Genomic DNA, 26027 nt, shown 5'->3' with positions numbered 1-26027 from the left:
TTCGTCATACACGCTCGCACGAGTCACGATCCACGTGCCATGCTAAATAAATATGTAATCCGTCACGCTAAGAGTTGAAATGAGCCAATAAAATGCACTAGCTCTACGAGCCCAAGCTAATTACCTCGTCAAGCGTCATATCCCTCTTCAAAGTGATAAAATTCAAGCACGCCAATCGACATGCAATGCCAAGCAGAAAATCCTTATTTTGCACATAGCCACACTACAAGCTTAAGTGGGCCCAAGCCACGCAAATGCCTGGGTCTTGCTGATGCTGAGTAGGTTGTGGTATGAATGGTAATGAGCTTTCATAAGGCCCATTGATGAGCAGAGAAATGGAAGTTTTGGGCTGCTTGGGGCCAAATATGTGGGTAAGCATAAAGGAGAGAAAAAAGAGAGCCTAATACTTCAGAAAATTAGCCCATCACTTTAATAAAAATAGTCTATCACTTTAGGGAGTTAGCCCATTCCCTTAGTGGGCTAACCCATCACCTTAGGAAGGCCCAAGCAACCAAGAAAATTAGATGCAGGTCTCCAGCACATGGCTGGAGACAAAGACACGATAAAAGCTAAAGTTGCCCATGTATGTAAGCTGCTGGGAGACTCCAGCACGTGGGCAAAGCAAACCTCAAGGCAGAACATTCAAAAAACCAGAGGAGATTAGCATGCGCATGAGAAAAGGCATCATTTAGACCAATGTTGTTACCTATCTCCTTTCTTTACCAGATCTTGCCATGAAATAGGGGAAGAAAGAAAGAGAGGTGATAACCAAAAATGAGAGATTATTATTGGAGCAGCTGCGGGAAGACTTCTGAACCCCCAAAATCTGGTCTCTGTGTATTGGGCAGATGAGAATTTCACAAAACAAGGATGGATCGAAGGGAGAGAAGAGAAATGAAATAGGAGACTTGGTAAAATTAGAGAGAACCCATTAGGGTTTCTTGTAAAGGAGGAGCTTTCAGCGGCTATAAAAGGAGGTACCTCTTACCCATTAAACACAACCATATAGGGGTGGGCACTTAAACCGGCGAACAGGAAATCCGAGCCTAACCGCACCGAATCAAACCGGAAAAAAATCGAGTTGACCAAAAAGTCAACAATCGGTCAAAAATCGAACCGGACCGGTTTCGAATTCGGTTTCATGTTGTCAAAAACTGAACTGAGCCGAACCGAACCGGTCAAATTAAAAAAATATATAATTCCAATATATATTTATATTTAATGCTATATTTTTAATTTCACTAAAAAAATCTAATATTTATCTAAGTTCAATGTCAAAATATCTCTCTTTTCTAACTTTAATATTTATTTATTTTATATGAAATTGAATAATTTGTTAATTTTCAAGTAAAAAAAAAATATTTCAGTTGAGAATTGTATTAAAAAATAATTTTTATAATTCGGTTCAAACCAAACCGAAATTGAAATCGGACCCAAATTGTTTCAAACCGAACCAGACAGTTTTTGAAATTTTTTTTATTAAAATCGAACCGAATCAAACCGGATGAATAGTACCGAATCGGTTCTAATTTGAGGCAAAAACTGGTCCAAACCGAACCGTGCCCACCCCTACAACCACATATCCTTAGAGCAAGCATCATCTCTCATTCATGAAACCTTGCAATTTCGAGCCCTATTCCTCCATTTCCTCTCATTTTCTCTTATGGTAAGCCAGTCCAGAGCTTAACGGAGCTTTCATCAAGCTGCCGGAAACTACTCAACACACCCATTGTTCTTCCTCCATCTCTCTCTTTTCAACGAACACTTTTAGAATCCCCTTCCCCTTGCCTTAAAACCCCTGTTTCTCATAGGAACTCACAGCTCTCTCTCTCTCTCTCTCTCTCTCTCTCTCTCTCTCTTTAATGTTAAACCCATGACTGCTTTGCTTCCATGCCACAAGCTTCTCATGCCAAGTTAAAAATCTATCTGTAAGCAATTGTTGGTTTCATTGGTGAAGGAGACCAATGTGTTTTTAAGGCTCAGCTACTCTTTCGAAACACTCTTGGAGTTTGATCATTGAACTCAGACCCAGAGACAATTTTCACACACTTGACTCTTTATAGCAGCCCAGACCCATAGTAACTGCCAGTACGAAAAAGCCCATGCAATGTGTAATTCTTTTTCCTATCTAGCACCATTCTTTTACTAGAAATCTCTCAAATATTTATGTCGAGGATATGCAATGGTTATTTGTACATTTCAAAGTCAATATCAGAAATTGATCATTTGGTCTATGGTAGCCATTGCACGAGTGGGTCAGCCTATGTACACAAAAGTGTAGTGTTGCAGATGTCAAAGACTGAATCAAGAATAAAAAAAGAAGTAACTTACAGCCCAAACTATTTACTGTTTTATTTATTTATTTTGGGTTTTTAAAATGAGGAATTTCTTTCGGGTTGAGATAAAGGGTTAAAAACTATTGTCAGTAATTTATTATTTAAACTTCTTTTTAATGACCAAACAGTCCCCAGAGAAGTGAAAGTCGCTCAGTGCTCATTACATTTGCATATTTCTCTTTCCGGGTACCCACTGTTCTTTTGGAACTCACCGGAACGCACCATAAATTTACCATTGTAGTGACTTCCAAGCCCAACTTTTCTTTTCCAAAATTCCAATTAATATTAAATAAATAAAGAAAACCCAACAATATAAAACGGAAATGAAATTTGCTTTATTTTATGATGGGATACAAAAAAGAAAAAAAATAGAGAAGGCAAAGCGAGAAACTTCTTGTTTCTGCAGGATAAATATGGAGTACGTTATAAATATATAAGAGATATAATTGTTAATAATGTTATGAGGAGAGAGAGATAGGTACATATACACATATAGTAGATACACTCTGCCTCTGCTTAGATTCTCGTGCGCGGTGTCTCTTTGAAAATTGAAGATCTTTACTTCAGATTCATGGCGGCAAACCAACCGCAGGCTCCAGATCATATCTCTGGTACGTCAATACCATCAAACCCATATCGCAAATAACCTTCCTTTTTGTTTTTTGTTTTTTAAAAAATTCTGCTTGCTTCTTCTATATCCCTTGTCATGATTTTTGATGATTTTTGTTATCTGTGTTGTGATGTTAATCTTTTCCTCTGATGGGTTTCTTTTGTTTGTTTGTATTTTGCTTTGATCCTATGTAAAGTCAATGAATTGGATAAAATTTTCATTTACTTGTGAAATTACTTGAACAAGTTTCTGTATTTATTGGGGAAGTTGGGGCTTTAGCGTTTTTTAGTTTGAATTTTGGCATCCATGGTTGGCTTTGTCTGTAGAACTGTGCCCTGATCTGGGTTGCAGGCACGCTTAGGAGTATCTAAACATTGGAGATCTAGTATCTGGTATTGTTAGATGACAGAATTATTGCAAGCTTTGGTTGTTTCATTTTCTGTTTTCTTGTTTGGATTTTGTGTTTGAGAGGTCATTGCTTATTGATATGTCGGGTCATATGATTGGGTTACTTCGAGATCAGTCATCATTTAGTCCGAATGCTTGATATATGTATAATTGTATATGTATTAAGTTATGTTTGCTGCATGTATGTATGTGCATATAGTGAAGATGCAGTTTTGATGATTATGTTTGGTTTGTAGGAGTCATTTGGATATTCATTTTTAGAATTGCTGTCAACAAAAAGCATGCACTAGACTATAGAGTGGTTGTGCAATCAATTAATATGTCATGCGTGTAGTTATTTGCAGACTCAGTTTTTGTTTTTAAGAAGCCTCTGTTCGATATTGCACGAAATGCCAACTTTCCTGAACTAGAATTATATAGGTAGAGCATCACGCTTTTTCTAATTTCTCGTTGTTGTAGTCTTTATAGGTGTATTGTCATGTTCTGGTTTACTGGGGACTGGGGAGAGGCAGATAGAAAAGGAAAGATATTTTCTCCGGAGTAGTAGGAGGTGGATGAATTGGAAGAGTTAATATCAGACTAGCTTAAGATGAAAGAACTAAGGGAGGTAATGAGGCTTTTGAGGTCAATACTTTTTTTCTTTTTTTTCCTTTTCCTTTTAAAATTTGTGGGAAATTTTACTTCACTTCTTTTTTCAATATGGGTTATCACTAGAAGCTCTCTGGATAACTTATACAGTTTGGCATCTTGGTTCATTGTGTATCCATAAACAATTCCATGAATGTCATTGTTTATAGTTTGAGAGGTTAGGGTCATATCTATGGCAGCTTTTCAGTTTTCTGAAGTTGAGACCTTTATATCTATCAAGGCTTTTTTCTTCTAAAGAATTCTATTACTGGTGGCCAGCTCGAAATTTTGTATGTTTTATAACTAGATTTTGAACCTATTGATGTAGACATGACTGAAATATATTCATGTACTTCTATTTATCATGTGTGCATAGGTGTGCACGCGTGGATATGTGCGCACATATTCATAGCTTCAAGTTTTCCTATCACCGAATTTTGCTTTGGTTGGTCAATAATTTGTACTGCCTGTGTTTCTAAGACTCTACTAAGTCACTGAGCATACTGATCATGGATGCAGAAGAGAAACCTGCTGAACCAGATAACATGAAGGAGCAGGTAGTTGCGAATCCAGTACAATGCTCTTCTGATCCATTGCAATTGAAGTTAGTTTGTTTTCTTTACTCCCTCTTGTGCATGACAGTTTTCTGTTTGTTTATCTGTTATCAGCCCCATGTAGCAAAAATTGAGAGGTCAGTTTCTCCTAATCCTTCTCCAGATGCAGCCACAATTGGTCATCCAAGGGATGCAGCAGGTCAATCGGGTCCTTTTGGTTCAGGTGGAGATCACACTGTTATCCCACCTAATGTCTATGCCCCTCAGGCCCAGACCTTCTACTATAGAGGTTAGTCTTTTGTTCCTCTGGGTCTGGATGCGCAGCCATGGAAATGGGGGCCATTCACAGCTGTACAAAGTCTGAAAATAAACTTCACTGTTTGTTGGCCTTCTCAACATACATTGATTCAGCTCCATCAGGGAGGAACTTTTTTTCCTATTACCAATCAAAATCTGGTTTACATTAATTTGTGAGGTTGGAATATATATAAATTTCAAAATCTGTGCATTTTTAGCTGACCTAGGAAGTCAGGGTTCATAATTGGCTTCTTTAACTTAAGTTTTAAGGCAATGATAGTTTTTGACTCGTATAAGGAAAAGAATTGTTGTTATATTCTTTATTTAGTTGTGTTTTATGTTTCTGTCACTTATAGAATGTAAGTATAGATATAATGTTATCATCTGTGATGTAGGTTATGAAAATGGAACTGGTGAGTGGGATGAATATCCTCCATACCTCAACACTGAAGGGTTGGAGATTAGTTCTCCTGTGAGTGTATTTTGTTTCTTCTTCAATTCATATATCAACATTTCTGTTAATTTATTGTAATTTGATTTGATATTTAATCTTGATTAGGGTGTCTACAATGAGAATCCTTCTCTAGTCTTTCATTCTGGATATGGCTACAATCCTCAAATGCCCTACGGGCCTTACTCCCCGGTCACAACACCTATGCCGTCTGTAGGTGGTGATGCACAGTTATATTCCCCCCAGCAATTTCCATTTTCGGGACCACCTTATTATCAGCAGCTTGGTCCTCATAGCATGCCATATATTACTTCACCAACTACAGTTTCACAGCCAGAGCTCACCACCTTAGTTAGCATTGACCAACAAGGTGACAATATGCTTTTTGGACCAAGGCCTGGTTATCATCCACCAGTGGGATCTTTTGGTAGAGGCAATTTTCCAGGAAATCCGGGTAGTCATGGTTTTCATGATTTGCAGCAGGGATTTGATGGATTAAGATCTGGAGGACTTTGGTCAGATTGGTCAAAACCCTCAGACAGGCACAGGTCTTTGACTCCCTTATCGCCATCAGTATCTCCACAGCCACTTGGCCCGCTTGGGTCATTTGGGCAGAACGTTGGAATGGTTTGTTCTTGTACCTGTGTATATCTTCTGATGATGTTCTTTTGAAATCTTGTTGGTCTTTTCTTCATTCTTCTTGCAACAATTGTTTGGGATATTATTTGGAGGAAGTTAGATTTGGTATATTAGGTAGAACTTGTATATTATCCTGGGTGCTTTTGCCCAAAATATTCTTTGCAATCTGTCGTTAATCACATGCGTGTCATGTGATGAAATTTGACTGTATCCTTGTGCTTATTCACAAAAGCAAACCAGAATGTTGGAGCAAGTGCTTTAGAACTAGGAAACCCAAGGAGCACAAAACTAACTTTTTTAATGGCTGTCATGCTCCTCTAGGTGTCATAGCCAATAATTGTATTAGTATTGCACGCAACCTAGGCATATGACCTGATCAAGCCGATTAGAGTGGAGTTGAATTGATTGATTTGGCTGAAGATGTGCTTTACCATGATAGGTCTGCTGTTTAAATATATCCTTGGCCTAAAGCTCTGAATATTTTGTTCTCAAAGAAGTATGGTAAGGGGTTTACTGTGACTTCCTCCCAAGACTTCAAGTTTAGAAGTGATTAGAACTTCTTAAAACTTAATGATAGCCTTTTTTCCTATTTTCCAGGCTCTCAGTGTACAGCTGACCGATCTTTATCTTTCACATTTTTCATATAGAAGTGTTTGAAAGCTTGTATGAATAAAATATTATTCTCTCTCTGTGTCCCTCCCTCCTCTTCCCTCCTTTTAACAGTTCCTAAAGCTACTTTCGACTTCATTATCACATCTGCTATTGCTGACCCTTATGTTAAGTTGTTTACCTTGTTTTTCTTCTTATTTATGAACCCAGATTTTGTATTTGTGTAAATCCATGGTAATTGAGATATTATAGTTTGCCAGACACCATAACTAGATCTTCATCGTTAGTAGTTCTATTCTTGCAAGGAAAATTTATTGTTTATACTGTAAACCATGATTCCCAGTCAGTCATGGGATACATAAATGGAATTGAGGAATGCAATATAGTTTATTGATCTAGGCATGGATTGTTTGAATTGAATAACTATGGGTATCTATCTACCAACAGTGGAGCTCAGGTGTAACCCTTAGGTCATGGTCGTCTTCCATCTTTGGTGTCATGCAACTTTGGCTTATCTTTTATGAATGCATATCTTGGCAATGATGCCAGCCTATAAATGCTTGTGATATAGTTGATTGTCACTGACATCATCTGAAACTTGATGAATCTAATTAGACTCATGCGTTTTAGTATTAATGCTGATTAATGAATTTTCTTCAGGCTTCTCAACAACAAAGGTCATTGTATGGGTTTGGATCTGGTTCAAACTCTTATAACAGAGGCTACATACCCAGTGGTTTTAATCAGGCCTCTAGCCTTGGAAATGCATCTTTTTCTAGTTTTGGAGCTAACAGTCGGGGCTTTCTATCATTAGAGAATAGCAAGCGGCATGTGAGGGGCAGTGGTCCCATATGCAGTTGCAATGCCCCCCTTGATATTCTTTGTGAGCAGAACCGGGGACCAAGGGCCTCAAAGCCAAAGAGTCAAATCATGGCTGATAGCTCTGTGGAGAATACCAAACATAACACTACTGCAACCAAGGTCCATGATGAATCATACAACAAGCCAGATTTTGTAACAGAGTACAACGATGCTAAGTTCTTCATTATCAAGTCTTACAGTGAAGATAATGTCCACAAGAGCATCAAATATGGTGTCTGGGCCAGCACACCAAATGGGAACAGAAAGTTAGATGCAGCTTATCGTGAAGTTAAGGAGAAGCATGATGGCTGCCCAATTTTCCTCTTCTTTTCGGTAAATATATGGTCTTTTTGATGAATACATGTTCGCAATATAATTAATGTATGCCATATGATTTCTTCTTTTTTCTTTTTCCGTAATTGTTTCCATTCTTTCTATTCCACCATTGCTGTCCAGTTTTTCCTTATATGGTTATACTTAATAATACTCAGGTTAATGCTAGTGCTCAGTTCTGTGGGGTGGCTGAAATGGTTGGACCTGTGGATTTTGACAAGAGTCTGGATTACTGGCAGCAAGACAAATGGAGTGGCCAGTTCCCTGTCAAGTGGCATATGATTAAAGATGTCCCCAATAGTCAGTTTCGGCACATCATTCTTGAAAATAACGACAACAAGCCTGTAACTAACAGTCGAGACACTCAAGAGGTGACAATTTGTGAAAAGCCTGTTTTTATTATATAGGAATTAATATTGCACACAGTTCTTATTTTTAACAATAGCCATAACCAGACGGAAACTAAATATTTAGTTTGTTTACCTGAATACTTATAGTAGCTTGACTGAGCTTTTGACTATCGAACTAATTGCAGTTGCTGCCAATATGTATGGACTATTAAGTGGTGGATTAGGTAGATGTTTATCTTTAGTGGGAAAGGCCTTGGTTTTTTCTCATTCTCTCAAATCCCTCCGAAAGTTCTGTCTGAGATGTGCCACATATGCTTTTTGTGTAAATTCTAAGGTTCTAGAGTCTGAATTTTCATGTTGTTTTCTCCCTTCTTTTTTCTTATCTAATTATGCTCAGATACTGATTCTCAGGTCTTATAAACCAGGAGCCTCTTATTTTGAATCATTTGCAGCTCTTCTTGTTCTATGTTAAGGAGATTACATTATAAATTTGATGAAAAAAATTTGGAGTTGTAGATTAGGAATCTCTAAGCACACAGTATTTCGGCAAGTGTTGTAATTTTGTTTACAATGCCCTTTTTGCTCCCATATGTGCAGGTAAAATTGGAGCATGGGATTGAGATGTTGAACATCTTCAAGAACTATGAAACAGATATGTCGATTCTAGATGATTTTGATTTTTATGAAGACCGGCAGAAAGCAATGCAAGAGCGGAAGGCAAGACAGCAAGCCAGCCTGATTGCTGTAGGTGTAGTTGGAGAAAAGGAGCCCAGAAATACTGTTCAAATACCCAGTGATTTTATTAAGCACATGTCAAAGAGTTTTGCTCAAGTTGTCCGCTTGGATGAGGGTAGTAAAGAAGCTAATCTTTCTGAAAGAGCTAGTCCTGCTTCTGACGGCTCCATTGGCACCAGGGTAAAACTTGAAGATGCGATCCCAGTACCCGTGTCTTCTGCTCAGACCAGTTAGGAAGAGATGAACGCTCGGATTGTATGTGACAGACTTAAATACTACTTTCAGTTTTTGATTAACTTGTGATTAGGTTGCTGATGTCTCTGTATTCATAAGGAGTGCATCAGTATCTGAATGAAAAGGGGTTTTACCGGTTCTACGAAGCTGATGGCGGGCTTCATGTATTATATGCGTCGTGGGTGCTACTTTTCAATGGTAGTCATTAGTATCATAAGACTTGCATTTTGAGTGAGTAGTTTTCTTGAAAAAATTGGATAATGTTTTTGCTTTTATAAGGTTCCCCATCTTTGCAGGCAGTTTAATAAGAAGTATGCAGCAAAAAGACCTTGATGGAAAAACCTCATATTATGCTTGTTCACCATTTGATTCATTGATTTATTTCATCAGTAGCAAGCAATGCTGCCCCCATGCCTTGTCATCTTCCATTGCCCTTTAATTCATGCTTTTGTAGAATATTGCTTCATGGGTTCCAAATGGTACTTTTCTTTTAAAAGAACTAGACAGAACAAGAATTAACTAACAAGCCATGACCCAGTTTTTCTGTTCCTTGAAGTAGGCCTTTCAGCATAATCTCTGTTCCCAAAATACATAACATGATGCATGTGATTGGAACATAACTCAGTTCATGATCCCATGATCATGCTTTTTCTTTGAAGAGGAGTTTCTGTTTCAAACTTCTCTCTTCTTTTTCTGGTTTGTGTGTAAATGTGTTAACTGTAAACTGTATAGAGGTGGAAGTGCATGTGTACAGCTGCTGCTGTCGTTTTCCTTTTTTGTTTGAATCTTCGAGAATTTAATTCATGCATATCTTCCTATCTTATCCACCAAGACACCGAAAATGCAATCCCATTTGTGGCTTCTAAATATAGGTGACAATGTTGCTTGTCACATCAAGTTTGTGGGCTTTTGTGCTTCAGGATCAAGACCCATCTCTTGAGAATTAGTCAAATACTTTAGAAAACATGTGTACAAGATGAATGGTGAGGCTGTGTATTAAGACTTAAAATTCCAAGTTATTAAGGAAAGGGCTATCTTAAATATAATTTATTCAAGAAAAAAAAAGAAAAAAGAAAAAGCCCCTGCACGTTTGTTGAATGACATTGAGATAGCAGTTTACCAAAACAACCACCGCACATTTTGTTTTCATACAAGCGATGTTCCGGGACGACTGAATGCATGAACTCGAAATATAAGGGGAGATGTAATTCATCAATTGAGCTACAAATTTCTTTTAGAAAAAAGAAAAAGAAAAATTAGATGGGGCTTTTCAGTTTATCGCTTGCACTGCATGACATATAAAAGAATGCCACGTGTCAGACAATATGAATCTGAAAAGACTACATTACCCCTGTTATCCAGATATGAAGATGATAGTACTCCTCCTCACAGTAAGATACGTTGTAGCTGAGCACAGCGGATTATATCCCGCCAACAGTCCCATCGGCGACTTCGATGCCTTTGAGTTCTTCGCGAAGCGGCATAGTATATAACACAGAAAACAGAGGGGCACAATTTCAGAGCTGCTCATGAGCCTCTATAACTATGCGATTAGCGAACAAGAGAATAGCAAAGAAACAACAGAGATGGTGAAAATCGTGGATTTGAGGAGAGTTCACGGCATGTTCCAAGGATCATCGGAGGAATTTTGGCGGGAAAATGTTTATGGCGGTTTGGCGACTCTTGTCGCTCTTCTTTTCGTCTTGGCTTGGCACTGTGCCAAGAGGTTCGTCTTTAGGAAATCCTCTTCCTCCAAGTCTTCTCCAGTTGGTGTCTCAAATTCTGATCCAACCAGTTCTGGGTTCAGGTCAAGTTTCTTAATTTTCCTCCTGGGGTTTGTTTATGCTCAATTGGGTTCGTCTTGGTTTTCTCTAATTTTGTGCTTTATGGTTTAAATATGAGATTTTGCTAATTGGGTTTTATTTTCAGTTTTGTTGTCTTACATTTCCTTTTGGGTTTTATCTCTACTCAATTGGGTTTGTATTAATTTTTCTACAATTTGGTAATCGGGTTCAATTGATTTTAAGATATCTGATAATTGAGTTTTGATCAGCTGTTACCTCAAATTTCGTTGCGTTTTTCATGCTCTTTCTCCAGTTTTGGTAAAAAAACTAGTATAAGTTTGGGGTGATTGATGTTGAGTTTCTAGAAACCAAATTTTGTGGGATCAACTTGTGATTGTATTACTCAAGTATTTGTTCTGTTATTTCTGCAGCATCTCGGAAATGGTCACAGATGCAGATTTGAAGTTTCTAATTGAAAATTTGGAGGAAAAGACCCGTGAAAATGAGAAATGGGACAATGTCATAGAGAAAAGAAATGATCTTCTATCCTACTATGCTAAATGCTGCAAACCTAAGGTCGTTCATACGGGTGTTGTTTTTCTGACAAGTTAAATCTGATTCTTGTGTCTTGTTGTTTCATGAGTTCATAACCCCAAATTTGCTTGAGGCATCTACTCTTGGTCTATTATCTGTTGCTAGCACAACTACTTGTTTCCCTGTTTTACTCTACTGGTTCCAGAGAATAAAGGCTATGGAATTGAGTTAATGCATATTTGTTTTTGCTTTCAGGATGGCCCTGTGAAATACTTGAGCTCAACAATATTTGAGAATTGCTCTCCTGAGAAGCTGAGAGACTTCTACATGGACAATGATTACAGAAAGCAATGGGACAAGATGCTGATTGAGCATGAGCAGTTACAGGTGGACAAAAACAAGGGGGTTGAAGTTGGTCGGTCAATAAAAAAGTTTCCATTGTTGACAGCCAGAGAATATGTATTAGCTTGGAGGTTGTGGGAGGGGAAAGATAATACATTCTACTGTTTTATCAAGGTAACTGATTCCAACAAAATCGTTCACATTCAAATTACTTCTAGGCAATTTTGAGCCGTGCATAGTTTTTATTTTCCATGTTCTGGTGCTCCAAATGTTGTCTAGTGAATTCATTTATGCAGTTATGCATATCTCTCTCTCTCTCTCTCTCACTCTCTCTCTCTAATCCTTTACTGTTCTTTACCTTGTGACAGGAATAATCTATTATAATCTATTAAACAGGGATTGCTTTAGGAATATTCTTGAAAGAAAAGTTTATAGTACATAACATCAGAAAATACCCTTTATTTGCTTGTAATTCCCAGCACTAACATAATACCCTTTATTTGCTTGTAATTCCCTGCACTAGCATAATGCCCTTTGGTTTGTTTAGGGATTAAGTTTTTGCCTTTGATGCGTTTGATCCTTTAAGAACTTCTGCCTCTCTTTATGAGTTACCCAATATGTTTTCCAATTTTTGGTGATTGCAGGAATGTGAACATCCTTTGGCACCACTCCAGAAGAAGTATGTGCGTGTTAGTATTTTCAGATCTGGTTGGCAAATCAGAAAAGGCAAGCTCCCAACGAATCCCTCTTCATTTGTTTCCTTTCTCTCTACCTTATGAAAATAATTTTCTTTGTCTTTACAATTACTTACAATTTGTCAGTTTGTCCAGTTTGGGCTGCTTTTATTACTCGTACTGTACTACTGTGAACAATAAGGCCTATTCCAAATAAAACATATGCTTCATTAAGCTTTATCCTATTCAGCATGATGCAGGAAATATTCCAATAAGGATCATATTAGTTTTGCTTCATGTACTGGTGATGGATGAAGGAATAATTTTCTTCTGCTTTAGCGTGACTTGCACTTTTCAGACCAAAAAGAAAGGAACCACTTACACTTGGTTAAAAGGCTTGTTTGGCTGACATTCTGGCAGACTGCATTATATCTGTAAAAGTGGTACTTGATGTCTTAAAATGAGTAAAAGAAACTGTTTATAATTTTGTGATTTTTAATCATCTCCTACAGTGCCTGGTAGAAATGCCTGTGAAATCAAAATGTTTCACCAAGAAGATGCTGGTTTAAATGTGGAGATGGCAAAATTAGCTTTTTCCAGGGGCATATGGAGTTATGTATGTAAGATGGATACTGCACTTCGCAGATATTCCACAATCAGCAATCATCAGTTAAGTTCTGGTGCTACTGCTGTCACTTTGATTAAAAAGGTCAGGACAATTCTCTTCAATATAGTAATATTGTTTAACTGTTTATATATGTTGCTTGTCATGTTACATTTCTTGATAGCAATTGATATCATTTATCAGGGTACTTGGCTAGTTTGTCATGTATTAATTTCGGTTGAGAGTTAGTTGTGGTTGATGAATTGTCTTGGTGTATGTAATAAACAAGTTTCACTTGATGGTTAGTTGTCTGGGAACAGCTGTGTGTAGGCATCATGTTTCCTAAATCTTGGCTTTATTGTGCTGTTTAGTAAGGGTTTCATGCCTTCTAAATTAATGGTTCTAAACAACCGTGTGCATTTTGAGTGTTGACTAAATTTGGGTTTGGTTGACCTAGACAGGGTTCTATTACATCCGGAGCCCATATTAGTACAAGTTTGTAGCATTGTGCAGTCGAGATGAAAGCATCATTTGAATGGTTGTGTTAACTCAATTACTACCCTCATGCGTGTGTCTGGTGTTTTATATTGCTGAAATGATACTTACCATCATCTTACACGGATCATTAGCATGCTTCCTGGTCATAGAAACAACTAGAAGGATTCAAAGGAACTGTCTGGTTCATATCTATAGTTTAGGACAATTCATGCCTGGGTTTTTTAGTTCCAGAGATTATAACATATCTAATCTTCTACATACTTCATATGCATGCTGTTTTTGTTGTTGATTGTTATTCTCCTCCACACAGGTTCCCCCTGGATTGGAAGCCACAGATAGCATGACTTCTCAAGAAAACTCTGCAGCAACTTCTGTTCACAGACCAATCGCTGGTGGGGGGAGGAAATTGTCAAGAACACCATCAAAGAAATTGCTTGCCAATGGCTTGCTGATTCTTGGGGGTGTGGTCTGCTTGTCTCGTGGTCACTCTAGCCTAGGTGCTAAAGTTGCCATGGCGTACATCTTAACCAAACTGAGTAAGCGTGGTGCGTCTTCAAGTGAAAGCAGCCCAAGTTCAGGTGCATGACCTCGTTGGCATCACAACTAATTTGGAAGGCCATGTAAAGTTTTGTTGTATAAATTATAGACACGGCCCATCTACCAAGAAGACCGACCACTACACTACTTTTGCAAAAATGAGAAATGGAGGAAAGGGTAGGGGGTTAGTTCCTCCTTAATGATTTTCTGTACATCACGCCTTCCAAATTTCGTACATATCTGCTACCCTTTTACCAGAATAACATTCTGAAGCCTAGCAATTGGATTTCACACTGATAAAGAGGAAAGGCTTATTGATTCTGGTGCACTTTTTAAGTTTTAGTCCTGGAAACTAGTCGTTATATGAACTCTTGTGGGTTACAGAGTGTAATGGTGTGTGTGGCTGCAGTTGGGCAGAAGAATTCATTACTCCTGTATGATAACTCAGACTTCCTGCAATGAACTCAAAGCTGCTTTAGAAGTTCTCAGAACCACTGGCATGGGTAAGGCGTTTGGACCATGATGTTTATATGTATGTGAGTACCGTACTTACATCCTTCATTTTGTGTATTAATTATTACCTTGAGGATATGCGTTGATATCCTAATAATGTAAAATTGTTCTAGACTATTTCTTCTTGGTGAATTACACTTATCCACTGGAAATTAGACCCGGCACCTCACCAGTCAGGCAATTGGCTCAAAGTGCATAGACTTTGTAATCGATGCCCTCTCTACACGAAGGAACTCGACCTTAGATAATAGAAAGGGCTATTGTTTGCTGGCAGCATAACACTAACAGATGCCCCATCTGCTTGCAATTTCATCAAAGGAAGGTCGTTTCATTTTATCATTTTATGGCCAAATCTGCATATGGTACTCATTATGTTAGGAATGGTTCGGTACCTTAGTCTCCTTGGTTTTCCTCTTCTTTCTTTGTACCTCAAAAGCTACTACTTAGAACGTTCAAAGTCAAAAAGTCTATGTTTATCGATAAGTTTAGAGTTCAGCCCAAATCTGGTCCTCACTCTAGTTGATCTGATTTAATATTGTGTTCTGAGAGCATTGACATCATTATTTCTGTGTGCAACAAAACTTTCTTGTTGCCGTCAAAACTCACTCCCACCTCTCATGGAATCGAAAAGAATGCGCGCATAATTTATTTTGGAAAAGGATTAGAAAATTTGGTTCTCTCCCACCCGCATACGAAATTTCACATCTGCATATTTCTGCTTTTATGCTGAACAAATCATCTTTGGACATAATAATTTCTTCAATGGAGAGGGATCGTGACCGGCATAGCTTCCTTCTTTTTTTTAATTTTTTTATTAATTTATAAAATCAACGTTAAAGGGGATTCGAAACCTGGGATATTCGAACATTGGAAAAGCAAAAAATTACAGGAGAGTAAGAATTAGTTGGTTTGGCCTCCGTCATTTAAACACACAAATTAGGTACCATTTATTTTTTGGGAAAGGAATTAGGTACCACTTTAGTAAAACTGATAATATTTACTTATTGTGGAAGCTATTGCAATTTTCTTCATTTGACCAAATTCTATGTGGCTATATATACGGTTTACATTTTTCGCATTGGTTAGATATAAGGTCGTTTTTATGCGGAATTGCTCACATTTTAGTCACATGACCATTTGCTATGAGAAGAAATTCATGTGTATAACCGCCTCCTGACAACAGCTAATAAGATAAAGTTGGTTGTGAAAGGATAGTTGTATACAGAGATTGTATATAAAAAAGGTGAATATATATTTATTCTTTTTGGGAGAGGGGTGTATATAACAGTTGTACACAAAAATGAAACAGGCAGCAAAAGGGTATGATGGGTAAAAATCCAGCTGGGCATTTGAAAAACAGTTGAAAGAGGCGGAAAAACGTTGGGTCTCTCGGGAGGCTCTCATTTGGTCCTCACGTTTCGCTGAGACTGTTGCAAATGCTGTCTTTCTTAACGATTTTTAACTGTACATTGTTAATGCTAATACATCTTCTTTCCTCTTCCTCTCTAATTTTAGCCAACTCATATCATCTCTCTCAGAAAACCAACCCAAGAAACACCCCACTAACAACAACATTCACCAACAAAAAACATACAAGAAAACACAAAACAAGAAAATATAAAGTTTAGAATGCCTGCTCTTTTTTTTACCTTAATCAATCAATCAACATCTTCACCCAAAAATCCTCCTCTTCTTTTTCTGTTTCAAAACCCATAACCCACCACCCTTTTATTTTGATTTTTTTTTTTTAATTTATAAAATTTTGTTTTTGCTTTCTGGGTTTTGCTTCTCTTTTTGTGCTTTGAAAGGATGATCCACTTCCACAACATTCTGGTGTTGTGGGTTTTTTTATATGGGTTCTTCACAACTGGGGTTTATTCCAAGACCAATTCCCAAGATGGTAAGCATATCTGATTTTCTAGTCTAATGTATGTGTAATATGTGTAGTTTCTTGTGTTTAGATTTTAAATGTATAGCTTCAATCTTTTTATGACGGTTCAATTTGATCCTGAGAGAGAATATCTATATAAATTAAGATTACTGGGAGGTAAGGTATATCTATGAGGAAGTGAGATTACACATTTTACGATCCAATGATAATTTCTTGTTAAATAAAAAAATTTATTTGAACCATATATCAATCCTGCTTTTTTAATTTTATTTTTATATAAAGTAGATGACTGGAATTACAACATTATCAGGCGAAATTTTCATCTGTGAGAGATGTTCCTCATATAATCAATTGAAAAAAAAGAAAAAAAGAAAAAAGGAAAGCTCTCAACCCTTGGCAAAATTTCAGAAATGCCAAGTCAGTTTGTTAACAATTTTCATAATGGCTTCTAGCTAGGCATCTACTGTCCTGATTTTGAGCTTCCTTGAAACATTTCTAATTTGTAATTCTCAGGCCTGTCACCTTTACATGTCCTTAAATGGTCTTATGAAGATAAACAGAAATCAACAAATTGGAACATTCTATTCAAATACTCAGTTTAATGTCAGAAGTTTCATTTGAATATTTGTTTTTTCTTTGTCTATACCACTGTATTACAAGTTTCATCAGAATTTTTTCTCGTCTGTTAAGGCAGTTTTTGAGCACCTTCATGACACGAGTTTCATTTGAATGTTTACTTATTTTTCTGTACCACTGTACCATCTACATCATATTTCCATTTTCCTCCATGAAAAAGATAAGTACTTAAATATTCTGATGTTTTACTGTGCCTTGCAGTCTCTTCCCTTAATGTGATGTATAACAGCATAAACTCTCGTTCGAAACTAAGTGGTTGGAAATCAAGTGGAGGTGACCCTTGCGGCGATTCCTGGAAAGGGATAAAATGCTCAGGCTCATCTGTAACTGAAATGTATTTCTCATTTCTTACATACATATATACTTGCATTATCCCAATTTATGGTGAAGAGAGCGAACAGTTCCATTATTTACAAGATATATGCCTAAAATGTACAAGTTCAACCTGTTTTCTAAATTTTATGCAGAGATCTTTCTGACCTTGGGCTCAGTGGATCAATGGGCTACCAGCTTGCAAGCTTAACGTCTGTCACTCGCTTGTAAGGACCAGTTCATTAGAATAGGCTTTTCTTTTTTTATACATATTTTTGTTTTCAAAGCTCATAATCTGAAGGATATGCATTTGTTCGTCATAGTACAGTGATTTAAGCAAGAACAACCTCAATGGCGATATACCGTACCAACTGCCTCCTAATGCAAAGTACATGTAAGTCTGCAGACAAATACTTCGATGAATTTAATACGTGTGAGGCCATAAACTCTTGTTTATTTCCTGCAGATTGACAGTTTATTATTTCGTCTTGCTATACTTATTTGTTACAATGACTTTATCCAACAATCAGACCTCAGTTTATTTCCATCATTGTCAATACTAATCTAATTCCGTTGATCTGCAGAGATCTTTCTCAAAATGGCTTCACAAATACTGTGCCATATTCAATATCTCAGATGTCTGACCTTGAAACTCTGTAAGTAGAACTTGTTCTTGTGTTAGCATAATCTTGTAAGGAGCCACTCCCATTTCTCACAAATTTGTGGGTAAATGCAGAAATCTTGGTCGTAACAAGCTCAATGGACAGTTGACTGATATGTTTGGGAAACTTACTAAACTCAAAGTGCTGTAAGTTATTCTAACTTTGCATTAAAGGTTGTACTCTTCGTTTTTTTTTTGGTTGGTGTTTTTCACTATTGTACATTTTCTTTTCAAGAAGCTAGGGTATTTGAGTCTAGCTAGCACCAAGGTTTCATGTGTGTTTTTTATGTCGCTTACTGTAATACAAACTTAAACTCCTCTTGAACTTTTGTAAATGGCTTCTACTGTCCATTACCCCTCATTGGGCTCTTAAGCTTTGGAAATACTATTCGTACCCTGATTGCCATGAAAGAATGTGACCAGTGGTAATGCCATTTTTGAATTAGATAGCTATTCTTGTATTTAGATATGACATAGATATGTGCTGTACTTGAAGGATTATTGATTAACTCATATATCATGAAATGGCTTGCAGGGATTTATCGTACAACTCAATGACTGGCAACTTGCCTCAGAGTTTTGGAAAGCTCTCAAGCCTGAAAAAATTGTAAGAATCAATAAAATTTAAAGCTGCATGTGTGTCCAAGGTTGCTGATTGCTAAGTCCTCTATGTCTCCATGCAGGAATCTGCAGAACAATCAATTTACTGGTCAAATCACTCTACTTGTGTACACTCCCGTTGAGGACCTGTAAGTATACTTGAGCTAGATTTTGTTCTATAAATGATAGTTCTGTATGTACCCGTTAGAGTTAGTAGTTGTTTTCACTCAACGAATTCATTATCATGTTGGCAGGAATATTGAAAACAACCGCTTTTCTGGCTGGATCCCTAACGAGTTGAAGGGTATAAACATAAAGTGAGTATCCTTTTCAAAGATCAATGTCAAGGATGAAGCTCTTAATGATTTGCTTCTGACTTTTTTTATTATCTAACTGAAGGTCTGGAGGAAATTCTTGGTCGTCTGGACCATCTCCACCTTCTCCCCCTGGTGCACGCCGTAATAGAGGAGGAGGGTCTTCCTCACAGAGTGGTGGGGGGAAGTCTTCTGTAGCCACCGGATTAACCATAGCTGGGATAGCTCTGGCCGTATTGTTGGTGCTTGCAATTATAATTGCCCTTTTTTCAAGAAGAAGACGTTCTTCTACTTCACACCTCCTTGATGATGACAGGCTTAGCCATCGTAAATCCTTTGGTGCCTCCTATTCATCTAAGGAATTATCTAGAGAACTGAATTCTTCATTCAGAAATAAAGGTAATTTCTTCATTCAGAAATTTTTTTGATGGAAAATTTTGTTAGAATTGTCTTCGAAATATCTTTGATTATGAGTTTCTGATAAAGTTTGTTATATTCTTATTTGGATTTTCTTTGCTAATTTATTTGGATTTTAAGCTGTTCTAATGAAATTCTGCAACACTCACATAGAATTTAACTACTGTAAATCTGCTAGCAATGTAACTCAATGTGTATGTGATGAGCTTTCCACCTGATATTATTTCTTGGCCCCCAAGTCTAGGTTCCTGCCCCATTGGTCATGTAGTCAAAATAATGTATCAACTGGCTTTTTAATATCTGTCACTTTACAAATGTTTATTAACTTTCTACTAACTAGATGATATGCCAGTGACAGATCCTGGAGCCGTTTCAATTGACATAAAGCCTGTTTCAAAATCTCCATCAATTGGTTTTAAGTCACTTTCTGGACGTTTGCAATCCTTTGCCAGAAGAAGCACCTCTGTAAAAGCTACGAATTACGCTTTGGCAGATTTGCAGGTTGCTACTGCTAACTTTGCACCCGCTCGCCTTCTTGGACAGGGTACCATTGGACGTGTCTATAGGGCTAAATATGATGATGGGAAGGTATAATTTTCGACTACTATATAGTTGCTACTCACCACCAAATCTTCTACTGGTTCATGTTATAATTTGTGTTTAAACATAAGTCCTAGCATAAAACTTCATTTGGAATTACTGATGTGAATATCTTTATCAACCGGAGTTAGAGATAGGCCTATCTTATTATTAAGAGGTGTCTCTCAATTTTTATTCACAGTTCTTATGCCATATGCATGTCAGGTTTTGGCTGTGAAAAAGATTGACTCCTCACTGTTTCAAGGCTCAGCGCCACAAGAATTTTCTGACATTGTTGTAAATATCTCCAAGATTCGCAATGCCAACATCGCCGAACTTGTTGGTTATTGTTCAGAACACGGGCATAACATGTTAATTTACGAGTACTTCAGGAATGGCTCGCTTCATGAATTCTTACACATGTCAGATGACTACAGTAATCCCCTAACTTGGAACACAAGAGTCAGAATTGCTTTAGGCACTGCCCGGGCTGTTGAGTAAGTGACTATAAATCCTACTCCTGAAATTGCTCATACATTTTTCTATCAACCTCATTAGCCAATATGTTTAGTGATCTGAATCGAGCAAATCAACGGTTTTGATTTACCAGGGTTTCTTGTGGTCATTGAAATCAACTCTCTGTGAACTGTTTTCAGGTACCTCCATGAAGGCTGCTCTCCATCCACAGTTCACAAGAACATCAAATCATCTAATATTTTGCTTGACATCGAACTCAATCCTCGTCTCTGCGATTATGGCTTGGCAATCTTCCATCAGGTTAATTGCATTCTCTTAAAACTCAGTGAATCATTGTGTTTATAGGATCAATTTCTTATATGTTCTTTTCAAGATAACAACCTGAACGGTGCAATGTATTCTTTTCAGCGAACTAGCCAAAACCTTGGGATGGGATACAATGCTCCAGAATGCACAAAGCCATCAGCCTATACAGCAAAGAGTGATGTTTACAGTTTTGGGGTAGTCATGTTGGAGTTATTGACAGGTCGTATGCCGGTTGACAGGTGAGTTACATTGGCGTCTCTCTCTGCCTTTTATTCACAAACCTTGTCAATGTCTTGCCAGTCTTAACCATTATTTTTGTTTCCTTTCGTTAGTTCAAAACCACCTGTGGAGCAGTGCCTTGTCCGGTGGGCAACCCCACAGCTCCATGATCTCGATGCCTTGTCAGAAATGGTGGATCCTGCTCTCCGTGGACTCTACCCTCCCAAGTCAGTCTCACGGTTTGCTGACATCATTGCCCTCTGTGTTCAGGTGATTTCTACACACCCAAAAATACACACACATACCTACCTATATAGGAAAATGTAGCATTTATAGGGGCTCTGGTTAGGCTTGGCTTTGGGCATCTAGAACTGTAAGAGTGCTGCTATTTGTACCACATTTATTAACAGTCTCTCTGCAACAGAGAGGCTGTCAGCAAGTTACTCAATAAATGTGGTACAAATAACATCATTCGAACGGTATTATCAACAATTCCATAAGAATTATAAATAAATTATAAAAAAAAAAAAAAGGCTGTTTCTGCAAGTATTGGTTCACCTATGCATTTACGCTTTTATATTGAGTACTGGGAAATGACAGAAGATTGTCCTTGACTGACATTTTCATTCCTTAATTTGTATCTACAGCGGGAGCCTGAATTCCGGCCACCTATGTCAGAGGTGGTGCAACAGTTAGTGCGGTTAGTTCAGCGCTCTAGTATGAACATGAGAGAGGATCTTGGTCTTGGGGCGTCTCGTCACTCGAGTGCCATGAGCAGCGCGAAAGAGGATCTTGCAGCTTCTCGCAGGTTGACCGACTTTTGATGGTGATTTGCATTTTGATCAATATCATGTAAGCAAGCATATGGGAGACACAGATTGAGTCATTCCATTAAATGTTTTTCTCTGTCTCTCCCAAAGCTGCCCAATATTTGTTAATAGACTTACTTCAAAATTAATCTCATGAAGCCTGGGCCCTAAAGTTGTTCAAGGCAGTTTAGCTAGTTCATTATTGGAGAAGCAGATTTGAGAAAGAGGAAAAAAAATGGTTATTGGAAATTGTTCACGGGAGACTACAAAGCCAACCTCAGGTAAAGTGTATATTTCAACATGATGCATTTTGGGGGATGGTTAGGAATAGTTTGTAAACTTGGTTTTGTCCCCCAACTGAGTCTTGGTTTTGTTCATTGCTCAAATTGATGAATGTTGATATCAACTTTACACAAGTTTCAAAAATTGCTTAATTTGCAGATATCTAGCTAGCTTGAGGAATCAAACATTGAGATTGAGTTATAATTTCCAATTTAATTTGGCTTTTGTTGGTGTTTATACCCAGTTTTGGTAAACGGACCAAAAATAGTCTAAAGGGCTAAAAGAATATTTTAAAGATAGGGTCAGGCCCAGTAACGTTGTCGTTTCTATAAAAATCATCTTTTTCTAACGGGCTTTTTGAGTAAATCAATGAGAAGGCCCAAATTGCAAAAATCATATCATTGTTTTGCACTACAGGTTAAGAAATCGGTAAACGTGTTTTCTAGGGCCACGTGGAAGGCTGAAAGGGATTATCACATTTAATACGACTTGACCTCCTTCTCTCTTAGCAAGAAAACAAACCGTATTGAAGCCTCACAAAGAAAACTGACGGTTCTTGCCAGAAGCCTTCCATCATTCCCTCTATGAACTGGTTAAGATCAACAAGCCAGCAGCTGACCTCGAACCATAAGCCAAAGGTCTTATCGCAGTTTCCATCATTATAGGCTCCTTCCGCCTCTATAAATAATAAAGGTCTACTTAAGAAGAAGGGGACTCTCTCTCCAAAACTAGACGTAACGTCTCAAAAAACACCTGAAAATCTTCAAAATAACAATATGCTCACTCTCTAGATAACTAGTTGACAACTCCTTCGTTTATCTCTCGTAGCTCTGCCATATCCATGGTATGATTTTCTTATAAGAAGTAATCTGTTTCAATTCATGTAATCATTTGGCTGGATCGAGAAATCTCCAGTCTCCTTACCTTTACTTTGTAGTTTGGATTTAAAGATAATTGATGGATTAATTGAAGAAGTTTTTGTTATTTAGTTTGCGCTCAAATTAAATATAAGTTGCAGAAAATCTATGCAAGTAAAGTTCACTTAATTATCTAAAAATTAATCACGGATCATTTTAATAAATAAAATTGGATTCCCGCCTTCTTTCCTTTAAAAAGTCCAGAAGAACTAACGTTCGGGCCCGAAAGGGAACAGGGGCCCAAATAAAACAGTAAAAGACAAAAGGGATAAGAAGTTGAGTTGGGCTCGAATCGCACCACTGGGCCCGAATTAACTATTAGCCCAGCCTAAGGACAAAATAATATTGAAATAGTTGATAAAACCCAGATAGGGTCTTACCAACCACGAACTTGGTTTCTTTCTCTCTTACTTGTCCAGGTACTGCTCATACTTGCCGGTTGACACTCATGAAGGGAAGAATATTGAAGTCCTCTTAATTGAGTCATAGAAAAGAATCAATCCAGGCCAGTACCCTCCCCCCCCCCCCCCCCCCCCGGAGCACAATGGCTTGAGAAGAAGTCCAAAAGAGAAACGCAAATTCCTTCAACATTAATCATTCACAAGTATCTACACCAGATCTATTGGGCTGGTTATATACCCAATAGTGGCACGCCTACGCAACACCATGAATCAGAGCCGAGAAAAGTTTACAGATAGGGCCTCGACCAAGCCCGTTCGCTTTTGGCAAACTGATTAAACTTTCAATTTTGTCCATAAATTGAAGAAATCCTCTCTGCGAGCCAAGAGACACCATCCGATCGGGGCATTGGTGTTGATCCAATGATCCCCTTCATTCCTCAGAGCAGAGCCGACCCTCGCGGATGGTGAAAAGGAACAGAGGATGAAAAAAAGTACCAACATTTGGATTGTACTTAGAAAGCCAGGAAAAGCTATAAATTTTCTGTCAAAAATGAGTACTGTATTTGTGTCTTTGGTGGTTGTATCGTGCTTGTACTCAAAACTACGTGGTTTCGAGTTGAATTGATCGTTTTTGTATAGAGTTTTATATCAGAAGATAATTGAATCAAAATATATATAAAAACGAAAGGCATAATACAAGCACCCAACTCAAATTTTGGTCCTAGTTGAGTGCTGACGTTGATTTTTGACATTACAAACCTAGTATGTGGCCCTTAGCATTAGCACTAGCCCTCACCCATACGTCACCCCCACATGTGAGTCATTATGTCTCTTTAACAATGTACAAATATTATGGGGTCACACGCACTATTAAACGGTTTAAATTTAAGATTATTGATCTGTAAATTAAGGTCAAAATTATTGTAAACCTTAACGTATTAATGTGAATCCTTGTCACGTTGTAGTTGAAATGACAGAAGCAAAGACAAGTCCATATACTGAAAGAGAAATTTGATCGCAAAATTTGATTAAAACCAAATGGTCCCAAGCCAAGATAAAGCTAGCAGCTGTACGTACCAATAAGACCAACCCCACCGTTAATTTTTGCTCTTGATTTTCAAACTGAAGTGGTTACTTGGTGGGAACTTGAATGATTCTTTTGGTGGTTACACGTTTTTGGTACACTTTTTCTCAGGCTTCCCATTTGGGCTATAGCTTTTTTTTTTTCCCACTGTGATCTAGTCGTGCAAGTTTGAAAATATGTAGGCAATTATTTTTTGTTAGTTTTCTTGGTGCAATATTGTTGACTTGCTGATCTGTACGCTTTTAGTGACGGGCTTGATATTTTTATGAGATATTTAGTTATATATTCATTCTTAACACTAGTGATATAAATAAATAAATTCTACATCATTTAATTTTCGTAAACAAACCTACAAAACGACAGCTAACCCTATTGAATTTATTGAGATTCACTATTATACCAAATATAGGGGCTCAAATTACAAAATTGCCATCAATTTCTTAAAACAAGCCCAACTTCAAAACCTCATAAAAAAAACCCAAAACACTTAATAAGGCATCAAAGTAATTTATTGAGTGTTTTGGGTTTTATTATGAGGCTTTGAGGTTGTGCTTATTTTAAGAAATCGATGACCGTTTTGTAATTTATAAGAAGTTCAAAGCCTCTTTGTTATGTTGTAAATTGAATTTGAACGTGTTTCTAAAATTCATTTCATATATGATTTTTTTTATAATTTAGATTTTTATATAGAGTATAATAGTAAAATTTTCTTTTGGGTAATGATTTCCCTACTCCAATTTTATCCACTTACACTCCTTTTTTAATTATAAAATAGAGTATAAGTAGATAAAATTAGAGTGGGGAAATCACCACTCTTTCTTTTTATATTAGTTGACCACATCATACGTACGTGTGCCAGCTTTTAGCTTGCAAAAATTTACACAAACGCATGGAGACGGAGACACGCAAGATTGGAAAATCCAAAATGATTTGGTTTGTAGGAAATGGACTCTACTCCCTATCCCCGAAGACCCAAGACAAGGAGAAATTCAAAACGTTTATTAAAAGGAGAAATTCAAAACGTTTATTAAAAGGAGAAATTCAAAGCGTTTATTAAAAAAATAAATTCAGCTTTCTTGTCCCCACACACCTAACCCAATCCCTTAATATATTCGGCTTTCATTATTATAAGTTACTTATGAATTAGGAGTTGAAAGTTTTAGTCACCCAATAGGAGGTTCACTACTTGAACAAACTGTGCGTTGATATTGTTCAATTCCATGCCTCGGGGTTCACTAATTATTATAGAATTTTTCTATTTAAACTCCGTATTTTATTTATTTATTTATTTTATATTTTAAGTTCATTCTAACTTTTATTTCAAATATTCATAATTTTTAAGAATACTCAACTATCTTTTTAAACTATCTTTAAACGCACAACCATCAGAAAAAATAAATAAATAAAAAACTCATCAGCATCACATCTCACACTCTGTTATCTTGTCTTTCACCACTCTAAGTTCACATTAACTTCACATTAGAGTTTGTGAAGAGAATATAATAGTGTAGTAAGTTTCTTGGATTGAAAGAAAAGAGTAATTTGACAATAGGGTGTAGAAGAGTAATCTGGCAAATAATTAAGAGATGAAG

At 37.2% G+C, this 26027-nt stretch overlaps 3 protein-coding genes across 8 annotated transcripts; all 3 read left to right on the top strand.

Annotated features, from left to right (window-relative positions):
* Positions 2673–9430, top strand: LOC18783877. 5 transcript variants are annotated; one of them, XM_020560611.1, is made up of 9 exons: positions 2674–2947; positions 3823–3961; positions 4501–4538; positions 4650–4824; positions 5228–5304; positions 5392–5910; positions 7192–7725; positions 7884–8096; positions 8673–9430. In XM_020560611.1, exons 3-9 carry the CDS (start codon positions 4527–4529, stop codon positions 9042–9044), a joined length of 1902 nt encoding a protein of 633 aa, XP_020416200.1. In that variant the 5' UTR covers positions 2674–2947; positions 3823–3961; positions 4501–4526; the 3' UTR covers positions 9045–9430. The 5 variants fall into 5 exon arrangements, with proteins under 5 accessions (XP_007217166.1, XP_020416200.1, XP_020416199.1 ...); XM_020560610.1 differs by having other exon boundaries at positions 3814–3961; XM_007217104.2 differs by lacking the exon at positions 3823–3961 and having other exon boundaries at positions 2673–2947; positions 4462–4538.
* LOC18784332 lies at positions 10461–14711 on the top strand. Its single transcript, XM_020560612.1, has 6 exons — positions 10461–10851; positions 11260–11404; positions 11618–11878; positions 12349–12430; positions 12891–13087; positions 13791–14711. The coding sequence occupies exons 1-6, from the start codon at positions 10574–10576 to the stop codon at positions 14064–14066; spliced, it is 1239 nt and encodes a 412-aa protein (XP_020416201.1). The 5' UTR covers positions 10461–10573; the 3' UTR covers positions 14067–14711.
* LOC18781702 (protein STRUBBELIG-RECEPTOR FAMILY 5) lies at positions 15869–22236 on the top strand. Of its 2 annotated transcripts, none has more exons than XM_020560416.1 (16): positions 15869–16430; positions 17259–17391; positions 17525–17596; positions 17698–17763; positions 17954–18025; positions 18106–18177; positions 18566–18637; positions 18714–18779; positions 18885–18947; positions 19030–19343; positions 19720–19949; positions 20166–20437; positions 20597–20717; positions 20826–20962; positions 21056–21212; positions 21590–22236. In XM_020560416.1, exons 1-16 carry the CDS (start codon positions 16340–16342, stop codon positions 21764–21766), a joined length of 2115 nt encoding a protein of 704 aa, XP_020416005.1. In that variant the 5' UTR covers positions 15869–16339; the 3' UTR covers positions 21767–22236. The 2 variants fall into 2 exon arrangements, with proteins under 2 accessions (XP_020416005.1, XP_007217699.2); XM_007217637.2 differs by having other exon boundaries at positions 19714–19949.

The sequence above is a fragment of the Prunus persica genome, chromosome G3, assembly GCF_000346465.2.
Source record: "Prunus persica cultivar Lovell chromosome G3, Prunus_persica_NCBIv2, whole genome shotgun sequence".
Taxonomy (NCBI): domain Eukaryota; kingdom Viridiplantae; phylum Streptophyta; class Magnoliopsida; order Rosales; family Rosaceae; genus Prunus; species Prunus persica.
This window is presented reverse-complemented; position numbering and strand designations above follow the sequence as displayed.

Bases quoted from the DNA above. Each gene is read 5' to 3' on its own strand.
- LOC18783877 (XM_007217104.2), top strand. From the start codon at position 2,908: ATGGCGGCAAACCAACCGCAGGCTCCAGATCATATCTCTG. The intron at 5,911-7,191 runs GTTTGTTCTTGT...AATTTTCTTCAG, and splicing joins TTGGGCAGAACGTTGGAATG to GCTTCTCAACAACAAAGGTC. The intron at 7,726-7,883 runs GTAAATATATGG...AATAATACTCAG, and splicing joins CAATTTTCCTCTTCTTTTCG to GTTAATGCTAGTGCTCAGTT.
- LOC18784332 (XM_020560612.1), top strand. From the start codon at position 10,574: ATGAGCCTCTATAACTATGCGATTAGCGAACAAGAGAATAGCAAAGAA. The intron at 10,852-11,259 runs GTCAAGTTTCTT...TTATTTCTGCAG, and splicing joins CCAACCAGTTCTGGGTTCAG to CATCTCGGAAATGGTCACAG. The intron at 11,879-12,348 runs GTAACTGATTCC...TGGTGATTGCAG, and splicing joins CATTCTACTGTTTTATCAAG to GAATGTGAACATCCTTTGGC.
- LOC18781702 (XM_007217637.2), top strand. From the start codon at position 16,340: ATGATCCACTTCCACAACATTCTGGTGTTGTGGGTTTTTTTATATGGG. The intron at 17,392-17,524 runs GTATTTCTCATT...AATTTTATGCAG, and splicing joins GGCTCATCTGTAACTGAAAT to AGATCTTTCTGACCTTGGGC. The intron at 18,026-18,105 runs GTAAGTAGAACT...GGGTAAATGCAG, and splicing joins ATGTCTGACCTTGAAACTCT to AAATCTTGGTCGTAACAAGC.